The sequence below is a fragment of the Paramisgurnus dabryanus genome, chromosome 2, assembly GCF_030506205.2.
Source record: "Paramisgurnus dabryanus chromosome 2, PD_genome_1.1, whole genome shotgun sequence".
Lineage (NCBI taxonomy): Eukaryota > Metazoa > Chordata > Actinopteri > Cypriniformes > Cobitidae > Paramisgurnus > Paramisgurnus dabryanus.
In genome coordinates this window covers 45,682,794-45,705,369 of record NC_133338.1, presented here as the reverse complement: position 1 = coordinate 45,705,369, position 22,576 = coordinate 45,682,794, and the positions used below count along the sequence as shown (strand labels likewise).

Sequence of the window (22,576 nt, the reverse complement as noted above, 5' to 3'; positions counted from 1 at the left end):
ACATTTACTTTTAATTTGACATCCTACCGGTATATACAATTTGGTGCAGCGTGATGATTTTGTACTCGTAGTTTGTGATGAACATTACTCTTGTAATGTTAATTTATTGTGTTTAAATTTCCAAAGGGGTTGAAAACATGTCGAAACTTTCTGAAATAAATCTTACGGATAGGTGTCGACCAGAGAGTCTGTGGTCCGCTGTTGATGTATGGATCAAGAAACCTCATGTTGTTAATAAGAGACTATGTGGAGTGACAGAGTCAGAGTACAGGGACGTGGACACTGCTGGACTTAAGGAGTTTTTATCTTCTGTTCTCGGGACAAGTTTTGTGACTAATGAAATGTGTCACTTTCTCCATGTTGATTTTGTGGATGAGGGTCATGAAACTGCAGGACGCTGGAGTGTTTGCCTTAGAACCATTATTCCCAAAGTAAACAAAACAGTGGAGTGTCTGTACAAAGACATTACTATTAAAGGTAAAAATACAATGATACCAGATGAAATACTGTAGTATACTATAGCATTTATTATAGTAAACTATTGTAAATTTCCTAGACACTATTGTTTTCGGATTATGCTATAGTAAATATTAAAGCATTTTCAATTTACTATTGTTAAAATACTAAAGAATACTTTAGTAATATATACTCTTCCTAAATACTTATTCTTTTTATTACTAATGTATTTAAAATAGTGAAATGCTAAAGTAAACAATAGTAATTTTACTGTAATGCGAGCTAAACACTTATTTTATTTTTCAAGATATTGTTGGACAAGCAGTGACATTTATCCCTTTTGAAGAAAACGATGTGAGAAAAGTTTCTATCAGAAGCAGCAACATTTATCAAATCCAGATGCAATTGAAGACTGAAGATTGGTGAGTATAAACTCGGATGGAGACCTCGACATGATGCATTTGATCTCCCTGAGCCAAACAAAAAACTGAGAGGCAACACAACTGTAGTGTTTCATGCAAACGCCATAGGACCAAGGCATTGTTTATTACATTTTATACAAACATTTCTACAAGACCTAAGTTACATACATTTGCATATTTTAGTTTATAAATTCAAGTTAAATAGGGTGCATTTAATCAGGCGTAAAGAGGACATTTTTTAAAAGGCTTTTTTAAGATGTCACATAAATCTTTGGTGTCCCCAGAGTACGTACGTGAAGTTTTAGCCTCAAAATACCATATAGATAATTTATTATAGCATGTTAAAATTGCCACTTTGTAGTGTGAGCAAAAATGTGCCGTTTTGGGTGTTTCCTCTAAAATTCCAATGTGCTGCCCTCTAGACTTAATGACAGTGCCGTGATTGGATAGTGCAGATTAAGGGGCGGTATTATCCCCTTCTTACATCACAGGGGGAGCCAAATTTCAGTGACTATTTTTTCACATGCTTGCAGAGAATGGTTACCAAAAATAAGTTACTGGGTTGATCTTTTTCACATTTTCTGGGTTAAAAGAAGCACTAAGGGGCCGAATTATAGCACTTAAACAAGGAAAAAGTCAGATTTGCATGATATGTAACTCATTAAACTTTTTTACAGACTAAAAGTCCAAATAAAATACAAACCTAAAAACAAACATAAAATAAACAACAATGCATAAAATATAAATAAACAAAGCAGTGAATTCATATTGCTACTAGAGAACGTGGAAATATACAGTGTGACAGTAGGAGGCAGTTTGGACAAGGGTAGTGGTGATGTAATAAATAAAATTTTTCGAGGGAATGGTTTCTATTAATTGTTAATTTTAATAAAACTGCCCTCCTTTTTTTTAGGATATTGTCTCTTCATGCTTTGAGTCCTGAGCAGTGGTACAGTGATGGAGTGGCTTACGCCAAAATTACCTGGCTCTGTACAGAACTCCTTCCTAAACTATCACGCTGGGCTCTGGAGAGCAAGACCAGTGAATTTAAAAGCACCCTGTCCCTCATACCTGTAGAGAAATATAGCGTCCTCTACCAGCAACTGAAAGAAAAGTACAAAGCATTGGTGAAGGTAAGGAACTTTATGGGGTGGTTTCCCAGACAGGGATTAGACTAGTCCTAGACTAAAATAAATGTAAGAGCTGTCCAAACTAAAAACAACTTGCACTGACATATCTTAAAATACATCAGTGTCCTTTCTTTTGCCTCAAAATGCACACAAGTAATGTTTTTAGTAAGGCATGTTTGTTAAAACTAGTTATATTTTTTAATTAAACTAAGGCCTAGTCCTGGCTTAAGCTAATCTTTGTCTGGGAAACCACCCTTATATGTTTTACAACACATTAGTTAATTATAACTACTAAATATTCACACATGCATCAGGGATAAAGTGCCTGTTTATATATCATCAAAGAAGGGATGCCCACACGTTTGCTGCTATTTATGGGTGCCCTCTATAAGCTAAGCACAGTAGACTGTAATGTTAACTGCAACATCATACAGTACAGGTAAAAAAAACAGTACAGGAATCAAGTCACAAAATGAATGCAATCAAATCCTCCCCCATCACTTTATTCTGGTACCTTCTTGACCTGATTGCATGATTACTCCTGATGCTGATGACTAAAAAATGACTCACTTTTAACTTTTTGACATTCATGTACTTCTATAAGCAAGCTATTTACACAACGGAGTATTTACATCACTTTTAGCCATCCTTTAGCCTTACATAACCGGGTGATTTTCACGAAATGCAGACTTAAAAGGTGTCCAGCATCAGATTTTTTTCAAAAGCACTTGATATTCCTTATTATTGTCTCTACATTAACCAATGATCACCAAATACCACATGTTTCTTTACTGTAAATGTTTATAGTATAACATGCACTGAATCTTTTTATTTTTTAGATTTTTTTAATTATAAATATTTCCATGTCAAAGAAACCAAATCCAGTCATGGACACGTTGCAGTAATAACAATTTTGAAAAATGTGGAAAAAAACAACAAAATTGGTTTGTATGATGTCATATGAAATCATGTGCAAAATACTACGTGAAGAGATGTTTGTAACTGTATGGTTCTTATTTTGAAACTCTTACTTTGCATTTACTTTTTTTATCAAAATGTTTCATGACACCTCATAAGTCTAATTTCGTGAGAATCACCCAACCGTGCATCTTTGCAGTTTTAAAAACATTTACAGAGATAAAAAATTTATATCAAAAACACTGTCAATAGTTTCTTATATGCGCATGTGATAGTATGTAGTGTGGGTTGGGATAGACTGTTATAGGTCCCCATGCCTGCATTTGTTTTAAATTTGACATGTCTGCAAAGAAAGCTATTTTTTGTTTTCAAGGTTTGGCCTGAAGTTACTGATCCTGAGAAGTTTGTGTATGAGGATGTTGCTATCGCAACGTATTTGTTGGTAGGTTGAAAGTCTCTTATTATGCTTTTTATGTATATTTGTGATGTTTCGTTTATTATGTATAACAATTGTATATTACATTTCATTTTGAATATAAATTCAATTTATAAAATAAATATTCATATGGCATTTTTTAACCCTGCCATAACTCACATAGGGTTCCCATGGGTCCTTGGTATCTTTGATAGTTTGTGAATCTGGGAAAAACAATTCAAGGTCCTGGAAGGTTTTTGAAAATAAACTTACGCAGATACAGGTCATTAAAAGTGCTTAAATCTATTTTGTGCATTAAGTTTTCTGGAAAAATCTGTATTATTCCCTGTGCAGTGCATAGATATGTATAAAGGCTAGATGTCTTACCGCTGAGTCCCTAACGGCATCACCTGGCGGCCATCTTACCACAGGGCGCTCGCTCACTCGTAGCATTGAGTTTAATGGTGAAGGTACTTTTAAATGACCATAACTTGCTCAATTTTCTACCGATTTTCAAACGGTTTGGTTTTTTACAAATGTTATTAACGTGGCTATAATTCTGGATGCTTTGACATGTTTCATGAATTTTTATTTTATTTTTAGTATAGGTATGCAGTGTCATAGTTACATCTTTGACGTTTATAACAAAAAAAAAAAAACTTTTGAAAATCGGTAAAAAATTAAGCAAGTTATGGTCATTTAAAAGTACCTGCATCATTAAAACTCAATGCTACGAGTGAGCGAGCGCCCTGTGGTAAGATGGCCGCCAAAATGCGGACGTTCCACTCAATTGGCCAGCAGCGCGGGCGAGACATCTAGCCTTTATACATATCTATGGTGTAGTGTAGGATGATGTCATAAAAAATCTAGACTGTCACTGTTAGTTTTGATTGCTTATATCTTATCAGTTTTGATCCAAACCAAAATGCTTTTTTGCATAGTTGTGTTTGACACATGAAAACCTTGCTCTGACCTAAAATATGAGGTCCTTGAATTTGAGGTTATTGGACCTGGAAAGTCCTTGAAAGGTCCTTGAATTTGAAGTTAATCAAGGTGTAGGAATCCTATCACAGATACTGCATGTCAGACTTTATGCACAGGGCTAGTCTATCTTAAATAAATGGGCTTTATGGACACGTTTTAAAGTCCGATTGACTCTCAGCATATCAGAGGAAAACACACACTGTCTCTGTCAACCATGCAGGTCTTGTGGGGTGAGGAGCGCATTGAAAAGGGAACAACAACAAAACAGTCCTTTGTGGATCTCGGCTGTGGAAATGGCCTGCTGGTTCACATATTAAACAACGAAGGGGTAGGTTACCGAATACATCTGCTGCTGTGTCGAGTTTCTGCATTGTGTACTGCAGCCCCTCAGTGTTGAGCTCTTTTCATTTGTTAATATTCATCCAGTGTTAAAATCAATGATACAGTAGAGACCATATAAATATAAACACGATGAAAACACACCTTTGGTCTGCGGTTTTAATTATACAAGAGATTAGAAATTTGACTCCTTCCCTCTTGGGGCTAAAATGAAATTATATACACTTACTTCCTGTGATGAACTTAGTGCTCTTTTTTTGATTAAACCGGCTGAGGATTAAGATAGTCATGTGTTGGTTTCAGCATCCTGGAAAGGGCATTGACATTCGCAGGAGGAAGATCTGGGACATGTACGGGCCTGATACACATCTGGAGGTAAGACATAATTAAGGAACGTCATGTTCCCAAACAAAAATCTTTGATGATGTGAATATGTTGAAATTAGATGAAATTAGTGGTGCTTGCTAAGGCAAGCAACACCAGGCATATCAGCATGGTTGTCTGCTTCGTAAATGGTACAGCGAGAGAAAATATCTCTTATCCCCTTCATTGGAGTTATATGAACCATATGTAGGAACCAAAATATAATTGAAACCTAAAGGGAACACATTTTTTCTTGCTATGCTGTTGCATACTGGCACAACTTACAGTAAAAACACCCAATGCACAAAGAACTCACTAGCAAACACCCAGAACACCGTGGCAAGGGTCTAGCAATGTGGTACATTTACATTTATGCATTTGATTTGCAACTTGCAAGCAATGTATACATTTCCCTGTTTGCGTGTTCTTTCATTTTCTTCCAAAAATGTTTCATCTATTTACTTTAAACAATTTCATGTTACTGACAGTAATTAAAAATCAGTATCTGATCTCCAGACTGGGTTTCCTCTCCATATAGTTCTGTTGTCAGAAAAGCCTTTTTTCAATTTTGCTCTCGTAGAACAAGGCTTATAACACTCCCTCAGCTCCATTATTTATAGTGTCCTGCCGTGAAAGAGATGCAGAGATGCTTCAGTGGCAGGTCTAGTGGGAATATGTGTGAATTTAGGGGGTGCATTTGAGCGCCAGTGAAATCCCTGTAGTGTTTCAACATCGGTGAAACACATGGTGTGCCCATCTGAACAGATGCAGTACAATCTGGGATGTCACGAGTGGGCTGTCTGCTGGGGAAATTGGGGGGTCAAGGCTCAGATGGTTCTTGTCAGTCTGCATGTAGCGTTGTGCATGAGCTGATGGTAATTTTTTGGCATATTTGGCAAATATTGTATTCGACTCATTTCCAGCAGTAGTCCTGCAGCAATCACTTTGAGCCTTACAGCTATCAGAACAATTGTGTAATAATATAACTGAGCATCGCCATTATCAAATTCAGATGGTCCCTTGCTACAAAACTTAAACTTGGAAATCGAGTCCCTGGTTGATTTTCCTAGACGCTCGCCTCCCAATGTCATTACGCTTTCAGCCAATGATAATGAAATGCAGCGGGTGCTCTCGTCTATTTCAGGAAAATGCCATCATGCCCAGCAACGGCTTCCTCTTCCCCAACACAGACTGGCTGATTGGAAACCACTCAGATGAGCTTACACCATGGATCCCTGTTATTGCAGCCAGGCAAGTCATCAGCACTTGTGTTGAGTAGACACCTGCTCTCCAAGTAAATTACTTTGAAGTGATTTCAAACTTTATTCTGTCCCAGAATTAGTGTTGGTTTTGAGGTCATTAAAGAAATGCTAAGAATAAATAAAACATAGACATAGAATTGTGACAATATTATAGATTTTTGTGATTATTAAATGTATTTTTATTGAAACATATTTTATTCGGTCTTATTTTGCAAAGTTGTTTTAAAAGGTTTTAATTTCATAGTGAACTAAAATATATATGTAAGATGATAACTACTTAGTATCTATATGTTTCACTCAATTGCATTAATATTTGTGAGTCCAGGTTAAAGTATCATAATCTAATGATGATATTAGCAGCATCAAAGTTTATTTCACATTATTGATTTCACATGTCTGTGACATGGCCTTACTTGATCAATATAAAAAATCAAGGCTATATTTTCACAAAATGTTCTTAATGTAGGATGATTTGTATGTAGAAAACAGACAGGATCACATTCAGACATGTTTTCACAGACAGGATCGCATTTCTTAAAAATTGGAACATGTTGTCTAATAGATTAGATTACTAATGTTTAATGGTAAAAAGTGTTAGTTTAGTTCTAATCTTTTGGCACAAAAATAACTTTATGCTGAGTAATGATGTCACTGTATAGTGCAAGCCAAATTGCTTTTTTATCATTTATCCACATGGGTTTAAAAAGCTTGTGTTAAGTGTATTCAGCAGCAGTCATTGACTTAATATAGTCCATGTGAAATTTTATTATAACATATTTGTTGAGAATTAAGCACCCATTGTCTCAGACACTAGGTGGAGATGGTTAGCTTGACCAGTCCAGTCATAATTTATCTCTGTAATGCGTCTTTGGGAACTAAACTTACCCCAGATGGTCTAGATCTGTCCTACCATCTTGATTTGATGTTAATGTTATTTTTCATTAGATATTTTTAGTTACACTTAGAGAAGTTAGATGATTCACAGTGTTGAGGAAAGAGGAGGTTTGTTTATTTTGGGGCTAATAATGTATCTCTCATACGGATAAAACAACACCTTGTATGTTTTACCACCTCATTTTTAAAGAGATTGTAAAGTCTTGGTGGTTTAAGCGAACAGTAACATCTAGGCATTCCATAGAAACTGTTATTCTTTACTGTTAGACTTAAACAAATCATGTACAATAACATACACAAAAACATCTAGACTCTTGAAAATAAAGGTGCTACACGGTACCATAAAAAACTATTTTAGTATTGTTGCAAAATAAACCTTTAACATCAGAAGAAACTTTCTGTGGCACAAAAGGTTTTTTGTAGTAGAAAAAAATATATGTAGATTATTAAAAGGTAGAAAAGAAGGTTCTTTTGGGGAACCAAAATGGGTCCTTAAATGGTTCATTACCTTTTTTGTGCTGCTAACACAATTCTTACATGAACACATAAAATGAATGATAAAATAGCATTGTAAACAGTAGTGATGTGCACCGTATTTCCGGACTACAAGTCGCTCCGGAGTATCAGTCACAGTAGTCAAAAATGCATTTTGAAGAGGAAAAAACATATACAAGTCGCACTGGACTATACGTCGCGTTTATTTAAAAAATGATTTCACAAAATCCAAGCCGAAAAACAGACATTTAATCTAGAAAGGCAAGTTATTCAACTAAACAATAGCACAGAACAGCAGGCTGAATAGGTGTCCGTACATGTTAAAGTAACATAAACAGTTATTTACATGATACACAAAAGCATACAGAACATACCTGAGAGGCTGAATAGGCAAAATTAACATGACAAGCCAAATCAAGTTCAAAAAGGTCCCGAAGTCATTCCGCATCACCTAATCCATTGAATTATATAAATACAGGAGCAGCATAGGGCGGACTCTCGCGGCTGTAGACGATAATGGTTTCTCTTGGTTCATATGAAATAATTTTGACTATGAAAAAAGTGTGACTTATAGTCTGGAAAATACGGTAATTTGGTTGAAACGGTTTAGAACTTTTCTGAATTATTAATTAGCAAATCTGTCAATTTACAGGATTTGTTAAAACATCACCTGCAGCGAGTGGAAAGGTTATGGAACTGTCATGGAAACTCATTAATTATAAAGTGTGGGAGAAGTGAAATTTAATATGGCATGTATCTTGTGTGTCCATTTCCTCTAGATCATCATACTCGTGCCGCTACTTTGTACTTCCATGCTGCTTCTTTGACTTCTGCGGGAAGTACCAGCGCAGGCAGTGTAAGAAGTCCCAGTATAAGGAGTATATTGACTTCATTACTGATGTCAGCACAGCATGCGGCTTTAACACAGAGGAGGATTGCCTGAGGATACCTTCCACCAAACGGGTAGGTTGAACCAGTATTTGAATTGCCAGCGTTAGACTTGAACTGGTTATTCAGTTTCATACTCCATGACATGTAGACAGTGGTGGAAATATATGGTTTAATATATAGTTTAAACCATATATGTGACCATTGACCACAAAACCTGCCATAAGGGTCAGTTTTTGGAAATTGAGATTTATACATAATCTGAAAGCTGAATAAATAAGCTTTACATTTATGTATGGTTTGTTAGTATAGGACAATATTTGAAAATTTAGAATTTGAGGGTGCAAGAAATAAAAAATATTGAGATAATGGCCTTTAATTGCCAAATTAAGTCATTAGCAACTGCATCCAGTTTTGATTTGTTTACTGTAGGAAATAGATAAAATATCTTCATGGAAGATGACCTTTATTTAACTCATTCCCTGCCAGCCTTTTTTTTTTTAAGTTGCCCGCCAGCATTTTTTTGTGATTTTCACAAAGGTTTCACAAAATGCCTTCCAGGATGTAGAAGCAGGGGAAACACTCTACAAGCGAACATCCTAAAAATTTCTCGAATACTAGAGGGTGCTAACTTAAGCCAATGTCTGCTGACTCCCCAGGTTTGAAAAAAACCCCTAGGAGAAAAACCTTAGGGAGGAACAAAAAGTCCTAGGAGAAAAAAAACCCTTGGAAGATATATATATAATATTGACGTTATATATATATGGAATGTAAACGAATAAGGAAATTTAACGGGTTCCGTCAGTAGTCATTGCTCAGGCATCGGCTGGGCATCACGTTGAAGGACAGCCAGTAGATCAGTGTTGTGTTGACCTCCAGGGCAGCCGGAACTGGGTCTGTTTGTCTCAATGTCCTCGGTTCGAGGGCGAGACACGGAGAGAGAACAAAATCCTATTAGCGTAGGGGTCGTTCGCATGTAATGCAAGTGTCACACAGTGTTGTGTTTTAATATATGCTCGGTTCCAGACAGGCTAGCTATTGCGGCATTAGTATATTACTAATATATTAGTATATTAAATTTAGAGCGAAAAGCTGAAATAATTGCATTTTTGTGAAGGAATTTTGTTGGAGGTCAGATTCAGAATGATTATCAAAACATACATGGTGTGTAAATTTAATAAATAATATTTTGCTTCAGTTTTTTTATAATCGTTCTGAATCTGAGTGGCACCTAGTGGGTATTCGCAGTATTTCAGATTATCATAAAAACTCAACAGGAACCTGTTTTTTTATGCAAATGTTTTCTCGTCAATGGCGGGGAAAGAGTTGATATCCTAATGATTTTTCAATGTATTTTTGGCTTTTGCTACAATATACCCATGCAACTTAAGACTTAAGGTTTTGTGGTCCAGGGTCACATATAGTTTAAGAAAATATGAAGAATGTGCAGATCTGTTAAGCCATAAAGACTGGGTACCTGGAGTAATCCAATACATGTTTTCTGTTCCAATATATATATATATATATATATTTTTTTTTTGCTGTTTACATAATTACCATACTTTGTTGTAGTTAATAGTTTTGATGACTTTTATTGTATACTATTTTAAAATGTGGAAGATAATATTATAAAGTATGAGTCAGTATGTCCACGTTTTCTGGTCCAGAATTTCCACTTTTGTTCCCAAGCTGTGCTGTAGCATTATTCTGAAGCGAGGGTGTGAATCTCTCCATTTCACAAGAACTCAATTTTCACCTTATGCAGCAAAAAATACCCAAGCGCCCTCCAAAATCAGCTCTAAACACACAGTCAGGACAGTAAAAACTCCACTGGTGACTCTGAGGTTGTGAATTAATGTTAGAAGCGCAGTCTAAACAAGCTGTGCCCTATAAGACCCTTGTTCTGTAATGTCACACTCTTTTTCAGGTATGTTTAATTGGCAAAGGCAGGAGGTATGCAGAGGATGAAGAGGCTGTGATGGAGGAACAGAGAAACGATTATATCAGGGGTCGTCAGGCCTTATTCACAAGCTCAGGGGGCGCCACGAGTGCCAGTCAGGGCGACCAAGATGGACCTAACCCCCTTGAGAATGGTCAGGGTATCTCAACTCCTGAAAGTGACTGGGGGAATGGCTTTCAACCAAGAGAAAAGATAGAGACCATCAGGAACTGCGCAACCCTTCCGAGGGATTTTGTGGACGGTGTGGTTCTGAAGGTGGCAAAGTCCTTGCTAAGTCTGACTGAGAGGAACACAGAGATAAGCGAAAGCTGTGACGTGTGGAACACAGGAGGTAAGAATAGTTCTACATCTGTTTCCACTGGGAGATGTCATGTGACATGGATGTGTAGAGAAAAGCAAGTGAAAAAAATCATACAGTAGCCAAGATTATGTGCGACCTATATTTCAGTATGTTTCCATGAGGATTTTTATCATTTGCTAAAGAATTAGATTCTTTTTAATATGGAAATCATATAAATTATACATTTTAACAAAAGGCCCAAATTAAGAACTGGACCAGGATATTGAAATGAAAGATGGACTCCATGTACAAATGGCTCTATTATTTTATCTTTCTCTTAAAGTAGTATGTTTTTTTTGTTCTTACTTAACGCATAACATCTTGCATAACTCTCAGCAGACTCATGCTGGACAAGCAGAGACTAGCTTTGAGAATTGAGGGGGATATTTAAATGGATTGAATGCAAAGTTAATGCAACACGGTAATGTGTGTACTGGCATATTTGGTATAAACGTTTGTATAAAAACGTGTATAACAACTTAAACATAGTTCCTGTTTAATTTTAATAAATTAAAAAATGGCAAGGGTTAGGTTTAGGGGTTGGGGGACGAGGATAGAACGTACAGTATAAAAATCATTATGTCTATGGGGAGTCTCCGTAAATTGCGTAGGTGTGTGTGTGTGTGTGTGTGTGTGTGTGTGTGTGAGAGAGAGAGAGAGAGAGAGAGAGAGAGAGAAAGAGAATATTCCTGAATACAAATGAGAATTTAAATGTTTAGCTTCAAATTCTTGATGGAAATCTCTTGGATTTTTTGGAAATGTCATAAACAAACTAGATAGTTGTGGGTTGCACATCATTAGGTAGCCTGGGTGACTTCTGCCAATCTTGCTGAACTATTTCAGTCTTCTACTTTTGTGGCCACACAGTATTTGACAGGCGGACTTGTGCACATGCACAATTCATGTCCTAAATCCAATTATAGCCTTTACAAAGAATACATACAATATTATTTAATTCACCACTGGGAGAAAGAGTATTAAATAGACAAAGAAAGACAAATGCCCTTAGGGCAGACCCTGGATGTAGCTGTCTGTTTGAATTATTCTCCCTCACTTTTATGTTTTATGCATGAGATATATTGGTTTAGTGGTATTTTGGGAATGTTTTATATGACATTTTTTAAGGACTAGTAGAGGCAAACTTAGGTGCACTGTTTGAACAACCCTGAAAGAACATTGATATTTTTTCTTATATAAGAAACTGTTCAATAAACTGCCTGTATTTTGCAATATAAACCTTTCTACAAGATTATTTACTCTTAGAAATAAAGGTACAAAACCTGAGGCGGTACCCTTTTAAAAAGTACACATTTGTACCTAAAGAGTTCATCTTAGTACCTCAACGGTACATATTGTTACCCAATGTATTTATATTTGTACCTCAATGGTATATATTAGGACCTTTTTAGGGTTACTGCCCCGGTGACATCCTTTGTACCATTTGTCTAAGAGTGTAGGAACAAGTAGTACAAAAAATAGACTTTTAAGAAAAAGTCTACTCAAAAATGAAAATTGTTTACTCTGTCTCCCGCCATCCAAGATGTATGTGCCTGTCTTTCTTCGGTTGAACACAATCGTAGTTATTTTAAAATATGTGCCGGGTCTTCTTGTCTTTGTAGTCCCATTGGAGAGTCCTCAGTTATTTGAAGCTCTGAAAAGCAAATTCATTTATCAACCAGTGGGTTAATAAATGTCTTGGGTTTCTGTAAAAAAATTGCATTTACATTTATGCATTTGGAAGATGCTTTTGTCCAAAGCGACTTATAGTTAATTTGAAGGTATAAATTTTCATCAGTAGGGTTCAAACTCATGACCTTTTGCGCTGCTAACACAGTGCTCTACCACTGAGCTTATACAGAAGCACTTACAACTTTTAAAGGAGTATTTAAAACTTTTTAAACTATAACTATTTACTTCCAGGTAACAGTCGTACACACGTTTTACAAGAGAGTCAGGTACACGCTGCCTGTTACATAACCGTATCTTGAAGTGCACCTGTTTCATTGCTTAAAACAACTTTATTTTGTGTATTTGGTATAATAATGTGTTTGCGTGGTTTATTGTTAAAAAAAAACACATTATTTTTTCACATACAGTACATTTTTGTAGCTCCAGATTTCCCTCTCTTTCTGAAACGCACTGATTTTGTACAAAACTCATTGATTTGATAAGCGCTGTGCCCCTGATTGGCCTGAATCAGAAGGAAATGTGACGCTCCTTACCATGTTTGAAAGATTCGCTCACAATGCTAACAGGAGTTAACTTACAGGCTGAGTCTGAAGCGGGAGGAATTATGATAATGTCGGTCTTGTCTACGTCACCAATCCAAGGAAATAAACTGTTGCCTACAATCCGTCTGTTTGTTGTAGTTTAAAGCTGCGGTCGGCAACTTATTTGATCATATTTTTTGATCATATTCACTGAAACCAACACTATGCTCCGATAGAACAACATAAATTAGACTGTTTAAGAAAAAACCCCGCGCTTCTAGCTCCACCTGGAGCCTGTTATTTGTTTTGCAAAAATCCACCGCTCCCGGTTCATTTGGTCCAATCAGCGCAGGCTGGTTCATTTGGTCCAATCAGCGCAGGGCTGTGTAAAATCTGCCTGTCAATCACAGTACCTGCACGCGCCACAGATCCCCATCCCCCTCGCGCGCGTTACAATATCACGTGCATCCGCCTGAATTCATAGGTGTTTTGGTTTGAACAGCGTGATGGCGGAGAGAACTTTCAGTAACAAACTTCCGATTTCTCGGTTAACAACTAGAGCTGGAAATCAACCAATGAAAAGAAGGAAACAAAGATAGAAAGCGACTGTGACTGTTATAAAACTAGGATCAATATCGGACCGGCATTTGAAAGGAATCTACGAGATTTCAAGCTGGATGCAGAGCTTGCCACATTTCTTCTCAACAGGTAATTGTGCTTTATCAACCATTGATTGTATTTCGGAGTGTTATGTAAGTCATCTAAGTATTCTTGCTAAGTATGCGTTCACAATAATACTTTTGCACACACGCTGACGAGAACGAGCTCTGAGGAAGGTTGCTCGGAGGTAGTGGGGGAGGGACATGAAATTGTAAACATTTGGAAACTGCTCAATCCTCCAGAGTTGCCGACGGCAGCTTTAAGAAAAATTATTAAGGTTGGAGACGATACTTCGCATCATCATTTACTTTGGGGTATGAACCTTTTGCATATCGCTAACATGTAGTACTAACGCACGCACACCAAAGGAAATTAAAAATCGTTAATCAGACCATAGGGGCTCTTTAAAGCTTGTTCAAAATAAAGGTAAGATTGTGCTTATTAACCAAGGGGCAAACTTAAAGTCTCCAAGTGAAGCCAAGTTGCTGCAATGGTCTGTGTATAAATTTTGCATGCTGAAAGTCTAGTGTTAATGCTGCATAAGACATTATCAATGCAGGTATACGGAGTCATTTTATTTGTTTGGTCTGGACTTGGATCTTGTTAGCCATTAATTCCCATTTGCCTTTTCTGCCCAAAATGGCAACACAAATTGCACCATTATATCTGTATCAGGTATTATATTACGATCTTGGATGCAATGATGTCTAGCGTCTGCGATTCTAATCTGATAGCTGCTGCCTGGTCACATTTCAGTATTGCATTTTTTCTTGTGATAATAAAAATGCGCTTATGTCATAGTAGGTATTGATGTTTTCACATTTTGTTCTCTTTGAAAGAGCTGTAATGATTTGTTTTGTTCGTCACCAATTTTCAAGGACTCGATCTTCTACAGATGAAATAGCTGTAGACCTCTCAAGATCATTTGTGATATGTTCCATCTCCTGCTCGAGAGGGGATGGGTGCATGTTGGGTGAAGGTTAGGAGAATGATATGCTTCTTAGATGAGCTTCAGCAGACCCGAACTGACATTCACTGATTCACATCATGAACCGATGGGTCAAGCCTTCGGAGATTGGGTTCACCAGACGCTGGCGGGGGAAAGGCTCTAGCGGCACATCAGGTCTTACAGCCTATGGGTCTGCTCCTGGTTGCTATGGTAACAGGTTTACGGTCTGAAGATTCCAGCCAGCTTTGTTGAAAATGTGCTCCGTGAGTAGTAGGAGGGATTTTGGATGCTATTTATAAGCGTTTGTGAAAAGGATGCTCATTTGAGCCCACAATTCTGAAGGCCACTTACAGGAAAATGAACTTATTTGAAGTGTACATTTTGCTGTAGGTGTACATATAGTATAGCTTCCCACGGGGACCACATGGGTCGTGAAAGATGAAAAATGAAGGTGTTCCATTACTGAGCTCATAGGTTCAACTCTTTCGTGCGGGGTGCATAGTGGGTTTTTGAGACCATTTTTGGGTGTAGATTGCTTTGAGAATTTATCTCTACGAAAGATCTATTTGCTATTATGTTGTTTACTAATAGCCTTATTATTACACAATGGATGACCATGTTTTTCTGGTTAACAGAAGGATTTTTAAACAGTACTATGAATCTTTCTTGCTTTGTGGAAAACACAGGACTGCATTGGGAGTCTAGGATCTCTTAGCCAATAATTATTTTCTCAGATTTCTCACTTTGTGACATTATGGGTTCTTTGGCAAACATCGTCCATTACCTCAGATGCTTAAAACGGATGCTCGCTGCAACTCACAAAGCACCAAAAACTGACCACCATTCAAGGCCAGTGGGAAAGTTTTAGATTAAGGGATCACAAGAGCTTCAGAAGGTATTAGGTGAAGTCACATATTGACTGATGTCAAGCAGTAATGTTCGGTGATGTTTGTGAAACAACTGGGGTGTGTTGAATGATCTAATGACATAATGGAAATAACAGGAGACTTAGATTTGCAAGAAAGAGACGAGCAAGAAATGAAAAAAATTCTCTCACTGTTACTTTCCTCCCTCTTTCTTCCATTTATGGGATACAGACAACATCTTAAACAGAACAAAAGCATCACTTTTGTTTTATAGATTTTGTTTTACACTGCCAACACCCTATTTCCAAGATACAAGAGAAAAAAATATTTATGAAAGGAAAGTTTTAAATGCAAAAAGCAGTTTAGTTTGTGAAAACAATAATACGATGATTTCTGTAACAGTTTGCCACAATTGACTTCTGTATTATAATGGGACACTACCTATAGCTTTTTGTAGAAAATATTAACCAAGCAAAATTTAATATGTCTTTTGGTTTCTTATTCTTTAGGAAGTTTGTTAATAAGTGAAGTTGCTGATCTTCTGGATCAGTCCACTCTGCAGACACTGAAGAAAGAGTGTGGAGGTCTCCAGACCCTGCTGAAAAACAACCACCAGGTGTTTAGAGGTATTCAGATCTCTTCCAGCCCTTTATTCTCCAGCTATGATTGATGCTTGACAGATGTTGCCTTGGTTTTCTGCAGTTTTAAAGCATTTATGCAGTTGAAGTTGTGTTTAAAAATATTCAGTCATCTAATCTGATCATTTTAAATTGAATAATGGTTTTAATAGTATTAAATATATACATATACATCTCTCACACAATGTCAAATGTCAGTGCTTTTGGAAATCATTTTTGTTATTCTGAAACATGTACAGAAATCAAAGTAAATATGTTTGGGAAGGGATGAAAAAGGAGTTCAAGACAATGAAAATGCCTCTGGTGAACATTACAGGACAGTTTAAACCTCCACAAAATATTACTTTTCAAAGGAATGCTCTCGGGTTCCCAGTCTGTATAATATTCTCATTTCAAGTGTGACGGGTACGTTTTAAAGTTTTCTTTCTGGATTTCTTTGCTTTTTCATAGTGGAGGGTGGGAAGGTGCTAATTCGGGATTGGAGAACACATACAACAGCAAAGGGTCCCAGAGCAAGCTCCAAGCGCAAAACCCCTCCGCCTGGTGCCCTGAAGACCCGACTGTGCTGGTTTCATACCCACCATCCACATGGTTGCCCTTTAGCCCATGAGGTCTGTGCTTTTGCTCATGGAGAGACTGAGTTAAGACCCTCCACTAAACCTCCAAAGATGATTCGAAAATGAACAGGAGACTGAACGTGGGAGTTTTTTTTTTTTTTAAGGTGGCTGGACTATTTGGAGAAAGAAGAAAAGTACCAAATATTTTAGTTGGTTAATTGATATTCATTAAGTGTTCATTTTAGGTCTTAGGAACAAAGTTATTCTTTATAGGAAAGGAAATTAAGTTATTAGCAAAACTGTATCTCTGTTTTATGAGAAACGTCTAAAGCCAAATTTTTGTCAAATAAATCTCAAAACTATATAATGAGATGCATTGAATTTTGGCATGATATTCACCCACTGGTGCATAAAAGGTTTTTGTTGAGGCCTTGTGCAGTGTAAATGTTAGGGCCATGAATAATTTGGAGGGCATGTGGGGGGTTGGAGCGTGCGGGGCTCAATGCCCCTCTGCTAAAATGTCATCGGACAGGATGTTTCTCTCAAACCGGTGGGAGTCTGTCGAGGTCAGGATGTTTGGGATGTGTGATGCAAAATTGAAAAAAATGAACCCTGGAGAATTGGCACATCAGATAAATCAGACTGAATATAAAAATGATAATAGTAACAGAATTGACACTGATTAATTTGGACAACAGGAAATCATGATTTTAAGCCATACAACACACTTTTTACAGAAAATATTGTTATAGCCTATAACATCTTTTGATCTATGACAATGTGTACCAAATTATAAACCATTTGAAAAAGCATAAAAATGACATGGATACCAAATACACCTGCAATTACATAATTACCCATATACAGTGAAAATACATGTGAGTACCGGTATACACTCACCTAAAGGATTATTAGGAACACCATACTAATACTGTGTTTGACCCCCTTTCACCTTCAGAACTGCCTTAATTCTTCGTGGCATTGATTCAACAAGGTGCTGAAAGCATTCTTTAGAAATGTTGGCCCATATTGATAGGATAGCATCTTGCAGTGGATGGAGACTTGTGGGGTGCACATTCAGGGCACGAAGCTCCCGTTCCACCACATCCCAAAGATGCTCTATTGGGTTGAGATCTGGTGACTGTGGGGGGCATTTTAGTACAGTGAACTCATTGTCATGTTCAAGAAATCAATTTGAAATAATTCTAGCTTTGTGAATGGTGCATTATCCTGCTGGAAGTAGCCATCAGAGAATGGGTACATGGCGGTTATAAAGGGATTGACATGGTCAGAAACAATGCTCAGGTAGGCCGTGGCATTTAAATGATGCCCAGTTGGCACAAAGGGGCCTAAAGTGTGCCAAGAAAACATCCCCCACACCATTACACCATCACCACCACCAGCCTTGCACAGTGTTAACAAGGCATGATGGATCCATGTTCTCACTCTGTTTACGCAAAATTCTGACTTTACCATCTGAATGTCTCAAAAGAAATCGAGACTCATCAGACGAGGCAACATTCTCCAGTCTTCAACTGTCCAATTTTGGTGAGCTTGTGCAAATTGTAGCATCTTTTTCCTATTTGTAGTGGAGATGAGTGGTACACTGTGGTTTTTTTTTGCTGTTGTAGCCCATCCGCCTCAAGGTTGTGCGTGTGTGGCTTCACAAATGCTTTGCTGCATACCTTGGTTGTAACGAGTGGTTATTTCAGTCAAAGTTGCTCTTCTATCGGCTTGAATCAGTCGGCCCATTCTCCTCTGACCTCTAGCATCAACAAGGCATTTTCACCCACAGGACTGCCGCATACTGGATGTTTTTCCCTTTTCACAACATTCTTTGGAAACCCTAGAAATGGTTGTACGTGAAAATCCCAGTAACTGAGCAGATTGTGAAATACTCAGACCGGCCCGTCTGGCACCAACAACCATGCCACGCTCAAAATTGCTTAAATCACCTTTCTTTCCCATTCTGACATTCAGTTTGGAGTTCAGGAGATTGTCTTGACCAGGACCACACCTCTTAATGCATTGAAGCAACTGCCATGTGGTTGGTTGATTAGATAATTGCTGTTAATGATAAATTGAACAGGTGTTCCTAATAATCCTTTAGGTGAGTGTAAAAAAATTATAAATATATACATTACTTAATATTAAATTGTGCGTAATGACAGGTAGCAGCAACGACAGTCTTAACTGCCAATATGTGCATCATAATACAGAGTGTTTCTTTATAGTAAAGACATGATACATAACTATCCACGTTAATATTCCTTTCTTTTCACTGTATGGTATACTGTTCAAGCACGCTTCCCAGTACGGCCTATTTATGTCAACCCATGAAGAGAATGCCCTGTTTTACTTATAGTACACTCATGCAGTTGCTTGTCGTTTCTAGATATACACGATCCATTTAAATATGTTTTTATATCTTTGAAAATAAGATGCTATGGATGGAACTCCCCGTACACAGAGATCAGGAACATTTAAATTTGGCCTAATTATTTTAAAAGCATCTTTGTACGGTTGTTATATTTGCAAAGCAAGCAGCTTGGCTCTGGTTTGACAAGTCTCCAGCGGCAGCCTGCAAACCTAATGAAGATGCATGGCTTTATTGATTGCTAGAAGGTTTAAAACAGACCACCGTGTGTTTCTTTTATGCTGAGCCAATTCGTTAGATGTTGGGTATAACCAGGGTGCAGATACGTGCGACCCTTCACAGTGTTTTTTACAGTTTAATGAGGCAATTTATGTAAGGTCATATCCAAGTCTGTAGGGATCTGTCAGTCTCTGTCCTTCTGATGAGAGATCAGTTTGTTAATAGGTCCGGACTTCCAAGGAAAACACAGATGATTAATCGAGTGACCTCATCATCTTAGTTGGATGTTTCTGGAAGAGTAAGGAAGAGAGTTGGTGATGATTTGTTTGTGTGTTATTTGCACCTGAAGTCTGTATTTACCTTAACAGAGAAGATTTTCATGCGTATTTTCCTTTTTGAAATTTGACCTGCATGGCAATGGTTGATCTGCAGTTCATTTTTGCTGTGCTACCTGCATCATAATTTGTTTTTGCCTCCCCTTGTGCAAAAATAACATTAGTGGGTGCATCATAAATTTTATATGTCGCATTCTAACTAAGATGTGAGAGGATTTATATATAGATAATGTGTATTCTCAAAGGTTTATAAGGTCGTTCAACTAGGAAAAAGATCTAAGCTGGCAAAAGACCAAAACGCAGTCAAACTGTAGCTCACAGTTAAACCAAACTCTCTGCTTCATCTGTTTATCTTCTTTATAAAAAATCGTAGACACACTTGACACCGAATAAGCACGTCTGAAATATGGGCAGTTGAATCTGGGTCAGCGGTGAGAGGAATTAACCTACTCCTGTCTCTCTTACACAATGTACTGTACTGCTGTTCTGCAAACTTTGTCTTGTCTTTTTAAGTGAATATGAGTTTCCAAATATGAATCTTTCTTTACTTAGTCATAGGAAATATTGTATTATACTGACTTAAGGGTCTGTTAAAATACTGAAAAATGAATTGCATTAGGTTTTACAGCTGCACGAAGGAGAATTTGAGGTCATAACTGGCTGTAATGTGGGGTGTGTTTGTTCTGTTTATAAAGGGAAACAGGAAACTAATGGGATCAATTTAAGGTTGTTGGCATCACTATTGGCAGTGGAGTCTGGTGGACAAACCCTCTTTGGGTTTGGTTTGGGATTTTCTTTGTGAAATTCATGTTGCAATCCATTTGATGTTTATAAGTTATAAGAGTGAAGTCATATGGAAAACGGTTGTCATATGACAGATGCTTTTATCCCGAGTGACTGCAGTGCATTCAAGCTATACATTTTCTCAGTATGCATGTTCCCTGGGGTCCGAACCCGTGACCTTTTGCAACCCAAATGCAGTGCTGTACCAATTGAGCTACAGAAACCCAACCACCTGGGACCGTCGAAAAATCAATTTTATAGTATTTTGTAGGCAGATGAATGTTTTAATAAACAATATGTTAATATGAAGTGACTGCATCTCCATGATTGCTGCCGGGAAGTTTTACTTTAGGAAAAAACAAGTGCATGATTTTCATTTTGTAATATTTGTTTTTCCTTTATTTTTGTACTGTCAATTATTTTCTAACATAAAGGGTTTCTGCCTCTACTTCTCTCAGAGAAAATGCCTTTAGCTCTTGGTTATGGTAAGCCCCTGTACTGTGGAAAACATCAAAGAATGTTTCTGTAAGGCCAGGACTCTACGGTGAAGAATGTTTCTGAAAAGCCACAAATCTTTCAAAGCAGATTCATAATAAAACTTAACTTTTTCTCTCTCTTTATTTCTTCCTCATATTCTGCATTCTCTGTTTCTTGTTCCTTGTTTGAAGGAGAGTCGTGCTATCTAAACCATTTGTGACTGACACAAGTTTTAGGCAGCACTCACTGTTACAGTCTTGAAAATTACAACACAAATACTTGCCATTCCTATAATGTAATATATATATTTTCTACATAAAATTATCCTAATTAAGGTAAATAACATTCTATTAAAATAAACCCTTGATATCTTTAATATTGTCTGAATAAGGTCATGTCAAAGATTGAAATCAATGAGTAAAAACAAAACTTTGATGCTCCTAATCTCAGAATTATATCGAGACTTTAGCCTGGATTTTAAAGGGTCGCAAAGTCCCCAAAAAGTATTAGGAATTGTGTGCCTTTGATTGCACTGCATAGCAAAACAACAAAAAAGTGGCAACTAACCTTTTTAAAGTGTGTATTTCATTGCTAAAAAACGTTATTTTGTGTATTTGGTATGATACAATGTGTTTGTGTGGTTTATGGTTAATAAAACACGTTATTTTCCACATGCCGTAAATTTTTCTAGCTCCAGATATCCTGCCTTCCTCAAACGCATTAAGTTCTATCGATTTGAAAAGCGCTGTGTCCCTGATTGGTCAGCTAATCTGTACGCTGTGATTGGCCTGAATACCTCTGACAATTTGACGCTCCTTACCATGTTTGAAAGATTCGCGCACGATGCAATGCAACAGGAGTTAACTTACAGGCTGAGTTCGAAGCCGGAGGAATTATGATAATGTCGTTCTTGTCTACATCATCAATCCCAGGAAGTAAACTGTTGCCTACAATCTCTGTGTTGTTGTAGTCCAATAAAAGAGTTTCACGTTGGAGACGATAACTCACGTCATCGTTTACTTTGGAGTTTGTACCTTTTGCACATGGTTACTATGTACTAATATACCTACATCCCAAAGAAAATTTAAAATTGTGAAACAAAAAAGATGCTATTTAAATTTGCCCAACTTGTCCAAAGTCATTATTTAAAAAAATTAAGTAATAGTTTACCCCAAAATAAAAATTGAGCCCATATTTTTTCTCCCTCTCAAGCATCCTGGTTGTGTATCACTTTTTTCTTTCAGTCAAACACAGTCAGAGTTACTGGAAGTTAAAAAATGGCTCTTTATAATGGAATTGGATTGTTCAAAACGGGCTTCTATCCATCAAAAACGAATCCATGCCGTTATTAAATGTCATCTGAGGTCAGCAATTTTATGGCTTGAGGGTGAGTAAAATATTTCCTTATTTTCATTTTGGGGTGAACTATTTCTTAAATACGGGGTAGTTCAATACATAAACTTTGGACCTATAATTTCCTCTAAATTTGAGAACAAGAACGTTAACCCAAACCGATATATGTATTGTTTTATTATTTTAATCCCAACAAAAATGTATCAAATGTTTTGCATACACTGTCAGTGCAAAATGTCACTGGAGCAGTCCTAATATGTACCATTTAGGCACCAATTTGTTCTTC

At 37.1% G+C, this 22,576-nt stretch overlaps 1 protein-coding gene across 1 annotated transcript; it reads left to right on the top strand.

Moving 5' to 3' along the window:
• Positions 1–9: 9 nt before the first annotated feature.
• On the top strand, positions 10–21,704 carry trmt44 (tRNA methyltransferase 44 homolog). Its single transcript, XM_065288956.2, has 11 exons — positions 10–477; positions 764–878; positions 1,792–2,011; positions 3,300–3,368; positions 4,546–4,653; positions 4,968–5,039; positions 6,172–6,278; positions 8,458–8,641; positions 10,494–10,857; positions 16,061–16,177; positions 16,640–21,704. Exons 1-11 carry the CDS (start codon positions 138–140, stop codon positions 16,870–16,872), a joined length of 1,929 nt encoding a protein of 642 aa, XP_065145028.1. The 5' UTR covers positions 10–137; the 3' UTR covers positions 16,873–21,704.
• Positions 21,705–22,576: the final 872 nt, after the last annotated feature.